At 39.4% G+C, this 13,128-nt stretch overlaps 1 protein-coding gene across 5 annotated transcripts in view; it reads left to right on the top strand.

Moving 5' to 3' along the window:
• Nucleotides 1-8,708, top strand: part of BIRC6 (baculoviral IAP repeat containing 6) — a 239,505-nt gene extending 230,797 nt beyond the window's left edge. For all 5 annotated transcript variants that reach the window (XM_033425249.2, XM_049696304.1, XM_049696303.1 and 2 more), the window contains 2 exons: nucleotides 4,134-4,268; nucleotides 7,569-8,708. In XM_033425249.2, the coding sequence (XP_033281140.1) occupies nucleotides 4,134-4,268; nucleotides 7,569-7,748 (315 nt within the window). In that variant the 3' untranslated portion in view covers nucleotides 7,749-8,708. The remainder of the gene's footprint in view (nucleotides 1-4,133; nucleotides 4,269-7,568) is intronic.
• The last annotated feature ends 4,420 nt before the right edge of the window (nucleotides 8,709-13,128 follow it).

Here is a 13,128-nt window from a genome sequence, read left to right as displayed (position 1 = left end):
CTGGTCAGAGTGGCCATCATCAAAAAATCTACAGGGCTTCCCCGGTGGGGCAGTGGTTGAGAATCCACCTGCCAATTCAGGGGACACGGGTTCGATCCCTGGTCCAGGAAGTTCCCACATGCCGCGGAGCAGCTAAGCTCGTGTGACACAACTACTGAGCCTGTGCTCTAGAGCCTGTGAGCCACAACTACTGAGCCCACGTGCCGCAACTACTTAAGCCCGCGCGCCTAGAGCCCATGCTTCACAATGAGAGAAGCCAGTGCAATGAGAAGTCCACGTACCGCAACGAAGAGTAGCCCCCACTCGGCGCAACTAGAGAAAGCCCGCACGCAGCAATGAAGACCCAACACAGCCAAAAATAAATAAATAAATAGAGTAAATTTTTAAAAAATCTACAAATAACAAGTGCTGGAGAGCGTGTGGAGAAAAGGGAACCCTCCTACACTGTTGGTGGGAATGTAAATTGGTACACCCACTATGGAAAACAGTGTGGAGGTTCCTTAAAAAACTAAAAATAGAGTTGCCATATGATCCAGCAGTCCCACTCCTGGGCATATATCCAGAGAAGACTCTAATTCAAAAAGATATATGCAGGGCTTCCCTGGTGGCACAGTGGTTAAGAATCCGCCTGCCAATATAGGGTACATGGGTTCAAGCCCTGGTCCGGGAAGTTCCCACATGCCGTGGAGCAACGAGGCCCGTGCGCCACAACTACTGAGCCTGCGCTCTAGAGCCTGCAAGCCTAGAGCCCATGCTCTGCAACAAGAAAAGCCACCACAATGAGAAGCCCGTGCACCGCAACGAAGAGTAGCGCCCGCTCGCCACAACTAGAGAAAGCCCCGCACACAGCAACGAAGACCCAACGCAGCCAAAAAATAATTAATTAATTAATTTTAAAAAAAATGATACATGCACCCTGATGTTCACGGCCACACTATTTACAATAGCCAAGACATGGAAGCAACCTGAATGTCCATTGATAGATGAATGGATAAAGGTGTGGTATATATGCAATGGAATACTACTCATCCATAAAAAAAAATGAAATAATGCCATTTGCAGCAACAAGGATGGACCTAGAGATTATCATACTAAGTGAAGTAAGTCAGACAGAGAAAGACAAATACCATATGATATCACTTATATGTGGAATCTAATTGAACTTAAATCTAAAATGAACTTACTTACAAAACAGACTTGCAGACACAGAAAACAAACTTATGGTTACCAAAGGGGAAAGGGGGTGGGGGAGGGATAAAGTAGAAGTTTGGAATTAGCAAATACAAACTACTGTATGTAAAACAGATAAACAACAAGGTTCTACCATATAGTACAGGGAACTATATTCAATGTTCTGTAATAAATCATAATGGAAGAGAATATGTATGTATATGTATAACTGAATTACTTTGCTGTATCCAGAAACAGACACATCACTGTAAATCAACTATACTACAATTAATTAATTAATTAATTAAATCTTCACCCTGGCCAGCCTATTTCAAGCTCCCATTACTGGGACTTCCCTGGTGGTGCAGTGATTAAGACTCTGCGCTGCCAATGCGGGGGGCCCAGGTTTGATCCCTGGTCACGGAACTAGATCCCACATGCTGCTGCAACTAAGGAGTCAGCAAGCCACAACTAAGGAGCCCACCTGCTGCAACTAAGACCCAGTGCAGGGACTTCCCTGGTGGCACATGGGTTAAGAATCTGCCTGCCAACACAGGGGACATGGGTTCGATCCCTGGTCCGGGAAGATCCCACATGCCGTGGAGCAGCTAAGCCTGTGTGCCACAACTACTGAGCCTGCACTCTAGAGCCCGTGAGCCACAACTACTGAGCCCGCATGCCACGACTACTGAAGCCCACACATCTAGAGCCCATGCTCCACAACAAGAGGAGCCACCGCAATGAGAAGCCCACGTACCGCAACGAAGAGGAGCCCCTGCTCCCCACAACTAGAGAAAGCCTGTGCACAGCAACGAAGACCCAACGCAGTCAAAAATAAATAAATAAATTTATTTTAAAAAAAAAAAGACCTGGTGCAACCAAACAAATAAATAAATATTTTTTAAAAACCAACCAAACAAAAAAATCAAGCTACCATTACCTATTGCTTGAATTGTTGAAGTAGTTTTCTGATTTCGCTGCTTCCACTTTGTCCTTCTACAATGGTTCTCCACGCATAATCAGATCATCTCACTCCATTGACTTCCCATTAAAAGAAGATGAAAACACAGAGTCCTTACCATAGCCTTCAAAACTCTACATTGTCTGGCTCCTGTCTGCCTATCCTTCATCTCTAAGAGTTCAAAGGCTTTTGATACCAAATGTTAGGTTGTGGAACAACTGGAGCTCTGATATATCAATACTTTGTAACATATCAATAGTTTCAGGTAATAAGCTTAATATATGCTTTATGACTAGCAATTCCATTCCTTGGTATATACTCAATAGCAGTTGTGTACATATTGGGTGTAGAGAATGTTCATAACATTGCCAAAAATTGGAAACAGTCTGATCAGCAGAATGAATGGAGAAATTATGGAATTTTCATAAAGTGGAGTACAGCAGTGTAAATGAGTGAACTCCTTCACACATTAAGATGGACAGATATTATAAACACAATAAAGAGCATAAGAAGCCAGGCACAAGAGTACTTTCTATATGATTCTATTTATAAAAAGTTCAAAACTGAGTTAAACTCATACTTAAAGAAGTTAGTATAGTGTATACTTTTGGATGAGGGTTAATGGTAAGAAGTAGCACAAGGGGATCTTCCGGCATGCTTGGTAATGTTCTGTTTCTTATCTAAGTAGAGGTTGTTTTCTTGTGTTCACTGTGGGAAAATGCGTTCAGTTATACACATGATTTGGGCACTTTTCTGTGTATGTTAAACGTCAGTTTTGAAATGTATTGAAAGAAATTTGTAAGTATACACAGTCAGTGTAATTTGTTGGTTCATGCTTAAAGTTTTGTTTTGTTTTCTGGAAGAATAGACTGCTAACACAGGGGACTCAGAGTGGGGACATGACTTTCACAAAAAGGAAATATGTATAATTTGAAACAATAATTCTTTCTCATCTTTTAGAACCTAGCTCACATTAAAGGGGTACCCCTTGTCCATGAATGCTTTTCTAATTTTCCCAATCAGTTGTGGCCTGCTACTTTTTTAATTTCATGGGATTTGTTTTTGTTTTTTATTGTTGTTTTGTATTTTTCAAAACGTATCTTTTTCTTGTGCACTCATCTCCCATCTTATTCTGTGGTCATCATGGTTCTTCGTATCAGGTGGTTTCGTACTCATTTTTGTATCCCTGTATGCATCAAACTCAATAACTTACTGGTGGTGTTTTATGTCCATTCCCAGTTTTTCCTGATTTTTCCTTGTAGGTATTATTGCCTTTTCTTTAGAGGAGACAAGCTCATTGGGCAACGTAGTAAGTAGCTCACCCAGAATACAGAATAATAATTCCAAAATGATCTATTTTCTAGCTTAAATTTGTCAAAAATAGACTTTTACTACATACACAGAAATTTTACTCGGTTTTTCAAAGAAAGAATTTTTAAAATCTGAAATGTAAAGCACATTTATCTTAAGGAGTTAAACGTCATAAAATAAAATCTTGTTCATAAGTTAACCAGAAGACAAAATTAAGAGAGTAATAATATTGCCTATTTGGGGCTATGTTCTGATATCTGTGCGAATGCCTGTGATTGAGAATCTCTTTACTCATGTAAATGTTCTTTGAGTTCTCTTTGAAAGATAGAGATTGACAGTTTTTCTGTTGTCAGTACTTTTTCTCCTGGTTATTCATTTATTTACATTTGCCTTCTGACTTTATTGTTTTATAGATGTCTTATGTTCTCTGGATAGGATTAACTACTGAAATGTCTGAGTGGGATTGGGCATTATTTTCTGCTTATAGAACTGGGTATTTCAACACAAGTCATCTGATGTCATAATCCTGATGCTTCCCTGTTAATAATGTAGAGTGTTAACCACATTGAGTTTTGTGGAGAGAAAAAAAATGCCATGTCGTTTAAATTTCATGTTTTTGTAATGCCACATACTTTGTCTTTTAAATTCTGACCCGATCACATGTTGTTCTCTTGCTTGGTTTATTCTTAAGGTTATACATAAACATTTTTACTTGAAAAGAGCTGAGATCATGGCCCAGTGTGAGGAGTGGATTGCAGACATCCAGCAGCACAGCAGTGATAAGCGGGTAGGCAGGACCATGTCTCACCATGCAGCGGCTCTCAAGGTGAGTAACCCTCCCTAACAGGAGCCTTGTCGGTGGCTTTAAAAGAAGAGTTGTATATTCACTGACAGAACTGTGATGACTGCTAGAAAGAAACATTAAATTTATTAAGTTCAGAGGTTACCCAGAAGTCTATAGAAAAGATACATTCCTTTTGACAACGAAGTGACAGTTCCTAAAATTAAAAATGAGTATAGGGACTGAGCCAACAGAGCTTCATAGAGTTGTTTGACAATGATGGCAACAAAATGTTCTCCATGACAGTTTGCATTAGCTTTTCCCTGAGCCTCTTACGTTCCAGAATTTTATTACTTGGAGTAATGAGGGAGATGGTAGCTGCAGAGCCTCCAGCAGCTGATTGGTGTGGAAGCATCTGTGATACAATCCTGTTTTGGGGGCAGTGAGCTGTTGTTTTCAACTAGGGCGTTCACAGAATGGAAATGTAGTACATTATGGTTTTGGAGATTTTTTTTTTTTTTTTTATGTGGGAATCATACCTCCAAAGGCCACCTTTTTTTCCCTGCCTTGGGAGATATCTGTCTTTACTCACCTCTGTTCCTTTTATCCTCCACTGATTATGGTCGTCTCTACTGGCTCCTTTCCTTCTAACTTTAAAAGTATCTTCACTTAAAATGATTAGATTATAATGATAAGGATTTATTAGGTTTTTTTAATTGGTGAATTTTTTTAATGTCCCTATTTTTCAGGTTACATACAGAAATATTTATGAATGTAAAACCATACAATATCTGGGGTTTGCTTCAAAACAAAATGAGAAAAGTGGTGGTATTATAGATGAAAGAAGACTAGCTCTGAGTTGATAAATGTTGAAGCTCGGTGATAGATTCATGGGAGTTCATTTTATATTCTGCTTACTTCTGTATATGTTTGAGATTTTCCATTATAAAAACCTTTAAAAACAAAATTTTTTTTCTCCTTAACATTTGCATCCCCTTAAGCTAGTTTTATTTTGCCCCTGTTATTATAAAAATGATTCTCTCCTTTTACTACAAAAACTAGAGCTGTTAACACTTTTGCCTCCATTTTTAAATAACCCTCTCACCAATCAACGTTTTGCAGTTGAATTTCCATTCTATGGAAGTGACCCGCTATCCAGTTCTCAAAGTGACCCTGGCTCTGCTCTCTATGCACCTCTCTCCCCTCCGTGCATCTCTCTCCCCTCCAGGCCTTTACAGATGCTTACTTTTGCCTGCTCTACTGGCTCACTTCCATTCAGTTTTCAGCTGAAATTTCACTTCATGGAAACTTGCCTTGACTTTTAAATTAGATGGTTTCAGTATAATCTCTTGTAACACTGTTGCCTACTTGATAAAAACAGTCCTAACACTGGTCTAATGTTCTTTTTTTCTCTGTACTTTTCATCTGTGGGCTATCGTGGCTCCTCTTCTCACACTCTTAATTCTTTCAGCTTGTTTTTTCTTTCCCCTTCTCCTGGATGATTGTGTACCTGAAGCCTTACTATTTGGCCCTTAGGACTATTTTATTCTCTTTCTCTATCATTGTATCTATACCCCTGACATTGGCCATTTTCTCTTTAAAAGTGACTTTGCAAACTGTTGTCTGCTCTTAGCTTTCTCAAAGTCATATTACTGGCATTTTTACTTGGATGCCCTGTCATCACTCTTCATTGAAGATCTAAAAGAGAGAACTTATCTTTCCTTCAGTCAAATTTTATAACCTTCTGTATTTTCTTAATCTTAAACAACTTTTCTCTGTCTAAAAATCTTCAAATTTTATTTAACTCCCGCTTCATCTAGTATACCTACCTGGTCAGTGCTAGGTCCTATCAGTGCTGCCTTCATACGGGGATTCTCCTCCCCATTATTCTCCTCAGTTCCCATAGCTCAGTCGTTTAGATATATCTTTCCCTTACACAAAACCTCGGTGGCTAAAGTCCAGCTTCTTTTGCTTTGTTATTTCAGTCAGTGTCTTGTTTTTATCTCAAATTCTTATTCTTTGTTTCTGTAATGCCCTGATTTGGAAATCTCTATCCTGAATCAGTCCAAATTTATATCATCTCAGGTATACTTTTGCTGCTGAGTGCTACTTGAGAAAAGTATGCAGCTCTTCAGTTTAATTTCACAATAAAGGCATAGTATTCCCACCTCAACTGGGCCTTCATAATTGCCCTTTTTTTTTCTTCTTCTTCCCTAGTTAGTGTTTTCTTCTGTTGTCCATGGTGGAAGGGAAATTGAGGCTAGAAAAATTTCGAGTTACCAGTATGTAAATATACTTTGAAACCTTAAAAATGGCTGCAAATGTGTAGTTGTCTTATCTTGCTTATATGTCTTCTACTTCTAACCAAAGTTTAGGCTCTGTAAAATCAGAGATCATATAGTTGGTCCTCCATATCCACAGGGGATTGGTTCCAGGATCCCCTGCAAATACCAAGATCCACAGATGCTCAAGTCCCTTAGATAAAATGGCCTAGTACAGTCAGCTCTTTTTATCCAGCTGTGTCCTCCTTATTTTATGCATTGCTTTTACATTGTTACTGTTGAGCACAGTTCCTTGTTCTATAAATGTTGGTTAATTTTCAAAGTCAGCTATTGACACAACTAATTTTCAAAGCCCTTGGTGTGAGATTTGAGGTCATTTCTCTCCCACTAGAAATTTATAAACTAAAACTTAATGTTTGTAAACAACCAGCCACTCTCTGTTAACATCTCTGTATCCTTCCCTAAATGGCAGTATGGGGTAATACAAAGTTATGTACTCTCTCTAGATCTTCTTTTTCATTTGCTTACGTTTTAAAAAATCCTTATGATTAAATTATTTATAAGGTGTAAGCCAGGCATTACATGAGGCAATGAGTATGAAAGATTTCAAACGTTTTACATAGGGCCTAGTTTTCATTCACTAAAATAGCAGTGGTTTTATTTTAATTTATGGACTGTCTCTCAAAAATTTTAGTCAGAGGCAGCATGTATTACAAGTTAAGATGTTATTCTCTTTAATTTAAAACTATATATGGCAAATGACTGGTGTCCTCTAAGTCATTAGTAATGCTGTTTTTGTTACAGGTGTTGGGGCATTGGTAGGGTCTGTAGGCATGCTACTCAGTACTCAGGGCTTACCAGAAGCATCAGTTACTTTGAGGTTAGAGATTTGTGCCAACTTTGTTCACTGCCTGTTAGAGCAGCTAGCTTAAGGAAGGTCTTACTAAATTTTTGTAGACCTAATGCTTTGGGTTTTGTTTTGAACTCAATTCTTCCCTCCAGTGATGTTGTGCTAGTACCCCAGGGTTTACAGTTCTAACATCACTCATTTTCCCCTGCGTAGCGTCACACTGCGCAGCTCCGAGAAGAGCTGCTGAAACTTCCCTGTCCTGAAGACTTGGACCCTGATGCCGATGATGCCTCGGAGATGTGCAGTGCCACAGCGGGTGCTGAGGAGACTCTCATGCATGATCAGGTCAAACCCAGCAGCAGTAAAGAACTCCCCAGTGACTTCAAATTGTGAGCTGCATTGATATGGACTTCATAGACGCAGAGGCTTTGAAGCACAAGCCAAATATGTCAATATTTGTATGTAAGAAACTAATTATGTAATAGGTAATGAAACTGAAATTATACTACACCCTTAAGGAGATCCAGTTTAATTCAAGGTGATCTTTTATTTACCTGTACAAGAGTGTAAACTTTTTTGTGCTTTTATTTTTCACTTGTGAGAACCACTGATTGGTATGTTCAACAAATTTGTGTATACAAAGAAATGGATAAATCACTGATTATATAAGGGAAACTACCTTAGGAAAGAATGTTTACTGAATTTTTTTTTTTTTACTGTAGAGTGAAGGGTTGTTAACAAAGAATATATATTGGTCATTCTTACAACTACTATTTAAAGTCAGCAACTTTTCACTGAATTTGATAGATTTTATGTTTGGCCATATCTTCATGCTCATATTTGATTTCTGAAGACCTCCTACATACACTTCAATAAAAGTTAAATGGACATACTCCCTCTTTTTTGATTTACTGGTACATTTTTTAAATGATAAATCTGCCATAAAATGCATTATAGCTGGAGACTTGCACTTGTATGGATGAATTTATTACATTCAACGTATTTAATTTTATGCTTTCTAAAATTCTAAGATGCAGAAAAATAAATGAACATGATTTTATTCTATGCCAATATTTGGGCCTGTGAATGTATCTGTTATTTGAATTTAAGTATATGAAGAGGAATGGTCAATTTGAAAAGTCACTCTAAACTGAGTTTTTCCTAAAGGGCTCCTTTCTTCCTGGACTATCTGGTTTTATTACTAACGTCACATGTATGTGTTAAACATTGAGGCTCTGTAGAGCAGAGAGGATGTACCTCTCTGGTGCTGTTACAGTACATTCTGTACTTGCCATATAGGCTCATTTTCTTGCAAATTCTTCCTAGAGCCAAATAAATAAAGACTTAGGTGTATTGGTATGTCTTGTTTCTAAAACAGTTTGCCATGGTGTGAAATGCTATTTCTACAAAGAATTGGACACTTTCAAGAGCTACTCACGGGAAAGGGAAGGCTATTTTTTTCAAGACCAGTTATCACAAAGGAAGAGCTAAGGTGATTCTTGATAGTGTTAATAGAAAATAAACTGGAAACCCTGAATCTGGAGCTGACCTGAGGGAGAAGCTGTATCCTGAGCAGTGAGTTACTCTCTGAAGGAAAAGGGGAACTAGGGATCATGATACTCTCTCAACAAGGTACAGAGCTCCTTAAAGTGAATGAAGTGTGTGACCAGGAAATCAAAGGTTCCAAAACACATAGCATTAGGTCTAGTGGGTGATGAGTTACACAAGCATGACAAAATCAAGTCAGTTTGTGAGGAAGCAGAGTCAATTAAATGTTACTCACAGACCTGCTATCTTATAGCTCAGTATAAAATTAGCAGCAATAAGTAGTAAAAGGACGGTCATCACATCAATCCTCTAGGCCTTTTGTTTTTCAGTCTGTCAGGGTCCTGTCAGGGATAGATGATAAAAGCTTCTATCCAAGTATATTGTTTACCTCCAATTTGGGATTTTATTTTTAATCATTAAAATAAGGTAGGGTCATTTCCCTAATGGTCATTTCACACCAATTAGTCCTCAGAAAACTTTATAAAGGCTAAGTAACAATATCAGTACTGTAAGTTCCAGTTCATGTTTTTTAAAAACCAAGACCTAAAGTCTGAATTTGAGACTTTAGTCTAATTTGGTTCCACCTGGAATCTAGACTACAACAAACATTTGAGCACTCAGTTTGTACTAGGTACAGGTTCCTGCACTTGAGGATTGAATGACAAACATGAAAACATAATGTCAGTGCAAAATGGTAAGTTCTCTGATACTGTTATTTACAGGGTATATTGGGAGCACAGAGGAGGGACACCTACCTCAGGCAAAATGTTGATGGGCAGGAAGAGCTTCCTAAAGGAAGATATCCTGGACTTCCCTGGTGGCGTAGTGGTTAAGAATCTGCCTGCCAATGCAGAGGACACGGGTTTGATCCCTGGTCTGGGAAGATCCCACGTGCCGCAGAGCAACGAAGCCCGTGCGCCACAACTGCTGAGCTTGCACTCTAGAGCCTGTGCGCCACAACTACTGAGCCTGCGTTCCACAACTACTGAAGCCCGTGCGCGTAGAACCCGTGCTCCACAACAAGAGAAGCCACCACCATGAGAAGCCCATGCACTGCAATGAAGAGTAGCCCCCGCTCGCCACAACTAGAGAAAGCCCACGTGCAGCGACAAGGACCCAATGCAGCCAAAACAAAAACAAAAACAAAAAAAAAGGAAGATATCCTGAGTCTGGAAGGGTGAGGATAAGTAAGTTAGCCAGGCAGAAAGAAGTTATTCCAGATACAAGAGAGCAAAAAGGAGAGCTTGAGTTAATGGTACCATGTTCGATACTATTGGACTTTAAGAGGCAAAGTGGGGATAGTTGAATGGGTGCGATGTGGGCTGTGGTGTCAGGAAGATAGGAGGGGTTGGGTCATGGAAGAACTTGGTTGTCCTGTTAAGGAGCTTTGACATCCTGCAGGTGATGGAGGGCTGTCCAGTAGCTTTAATTAGAGGAGCAACCTGGTCAGATGGTATTTCAGGAAGATCGTTCTGCCAACTGTTGGGTGGCAAGGAGGTCAGTAGAGAGCCTACACTAGAGTCGAGGTCGTGGTCATAAACTAGGACAATGAAGGGGTGGAGAGGAAGGGAAAAGTGACAGAACTTGGGGAAATATGTATTTTTTGGTATGGGAATAACTCCAGGATGTTTACAGGCTGAGGAGCCAGGGGAGAAGGGTGAGTGTGAAGGCCTTGGAGAAGGCTGGAGCAGATGCCAGCAGACATGGGATGGCCTAGGTCCAAGAGCACGTGAGGAAATCAGTAAATCCAATGGTCAGTTCATAAAACTATTAGCTATGAAGTTGTGATCTTAAAGAGAAGTACAAAAATAAACTGCTTAGTTAACATTTTAGTGTTAAGACCAGTATCCCCGAAGTCAGACAAATGTAGAAAGTACTGTAAACTTTTTTTTCTTTTTTTTTTTGGCTGCACCTGCTGCTTGTCAGACCTTAGTTCCCCAACCAGAGATCGAACCCGGGCCCTCAGCAGGCAGTGAGAGTGCAGGAGTCCTAACTACTGGACCTCTAGGGAATTCCCAACAATTTTTCTTTGATGTCCTATAATTTGGTTTACTTAGGGTAAGATGGGTGAGGTGAAATATTCTAGTTAGTGTGTCAAACTGTGGTGAAGGGCCAAGGTTTTTGGTTACCCTTCTTTCCGTTAGAGACCAGTACTTTATAAAATACAGTGAAGACATTGCAGCATTGTCCTATTGCTTACTCACTTTCTGTACTTAGCCCACTGCCAACTGGTCGCAGTCTGTGGACTGTGGCTTGATCGGCCCTGTACTAAATAACTCAAACGAGGGTTGGTCCCTAGCTAGGCATTGCTGACTGGCCATTTATTCCTTAAACCAAAGCTAATTATTTAGTAGACAAATTTCTACAGTTACATTTTTTTCACCATATTACATATTTTTCCACAATTAATAGTTAATACTCTGGTATGTCCATGAGATTGGTTAGACCAAAAGATTCCAAGAAGGAGACAGACATGCCTGCTGGATCAGCCTAGAGATGGGAACAGACCCAGTTGCAGACCTTGGTGGAGCTAGATACTCAGCTGGAGCAGGCAGCCAGGGTACAAGAGGACTGGAATGAGGAGCCTGGGCCAAGCTGCTGCACTGGTGTTTCAGTCTTAGACAAGGTGGTCAGAACATGACAGGGCCTCAGGTTCATTTGGTTTCAGTAATACTGAGCTTTTTGAGTTGTTTTTCTTTTTCTCTTTTATGATAGTTATACTCTATAATGAATAGCTCACTAAGGAAAATTGGGAAAATACTGAAAAATACAACATGTGAAATTAAAACACTTAATTTTCTGATATCTTTCTTCATAGTCTATTTTCTATACTTCTCTTTTCTATATAATTGGTATATTGTATGAACAATTTTAGCACCTTTTTAACAATATATTATGCACTTTTTATCATAAAGAAAATTAATGGCGGGCCTTACCTTGTGGCTCAGTGGTTAAGAATCCGCCTGCCAATGAATAGGACATGGGTTTAAGCCCTGGTCCAGGAAGATCCCACATGCCGCGGAGCAGCATGTGTCACAAGTACTGAACCTGTGCTCTAGAGCCCATGAGCCACAACTACTGAGCCAGCGTGCCACAACTATTGAAGCCCGCACGCCTAGAGCCCGTGCTCTGCAACAAGAGAAGCCACCTTAATGAGAAGCCCGCACACCACGAGGAAGAGTAGCCCCCGCTCGCTCACTGCAACTAGAGAAAGCCTGCGTGCAGCAACAAAGACCCAATGCAGCCAAAAATAAAATAAATAAATAAATACATTTATTTAAAAAAAAATTAATGACTGCATGATATGAATGTAGTTAACTAATCCCTTACTGTTGGACATTTAAGCTATTTCTATTTTGCTAACTATAAATAATGCTCTAATAACCATGATCTATATCTTTTATTTCCTTATGATAAAGCCTAGAGTTATTAGGTCAAAGGGTTTGATATTTAATGACTAATTGCTTTCCAGAGAGATTGTATTGATTTCACACTTCCAGGTTCAGTTAATGTTCCTATTCCCTGGCCAGCATTGGGGATTATAACTTTTTAATCTGGAATTTTTAATGTATCATCATTAAACATGCTTTAGTCTACTTTTTTTTTTCAACAGTGTTTATATCAATATTTATTAGCCATTTGAATTTCTACTTTGTCAATAATCAGTTTATACCTTTTCCCCATTTTTTGTATTGTTTTAGGATGTTTTAATGTAAATGAGCTACTTGCATAGTAGAATATTAATTTTTATCATATTTGTATGTTTTCCAAGTGGCCTTTTAACTTTCAATTTTTCTCATAGAAGTTTTTTGTTTGTTTTAATTTGGCTGCATTGGGTCTTAGTTGTGGCATGCGGGGGATCTTTGTTGTGGTGCGTGGGCTTCTCTCTAGTTGTGGCACGTGGGCTCAGTAGTTGTGGTACATGGGCTTAGTTGCCCTGTGGCATGTGGGATCTTAGTTCCCTGACCAGTGATTGAACCTACGTCCCCTGCATTGGAAGGTGGACTCTTAACCACTGGACCACTAGGGAAGTCCCTCATAGAAGTTTTAAATTATCATGAAGTCATCTATTGATCTTCTCCTTTGTGATTTTAATTACTTTTTTACTCTTTTTCAGAACTCCCCTCTACAAAGACGAAAGAATCATATATTTTCTAACTAGGTTGGTTCTGGTATTGGTGTAAACCTGTCTGGAGCTAAATTGGAACAGGCCTAAAAGTTCTCT

This window comes from Orcinus orca, chromosome 13 (assembly GCF_937001465.1).
Source record: "Orcinus orca chromosome 13, mOrcOrc1.1, whole genome shotgun sequence".
Taxonomy (NCBI): domain Eukaryota; kingdom Metazoa; phylum Chordata; class Mammalia; order Artiodactyla; family Delphinidae; genus Orcinus; species Orcinus orca.
This window is presented reverse-complemented; position numbering and strand designations above follow the sequence as displayed.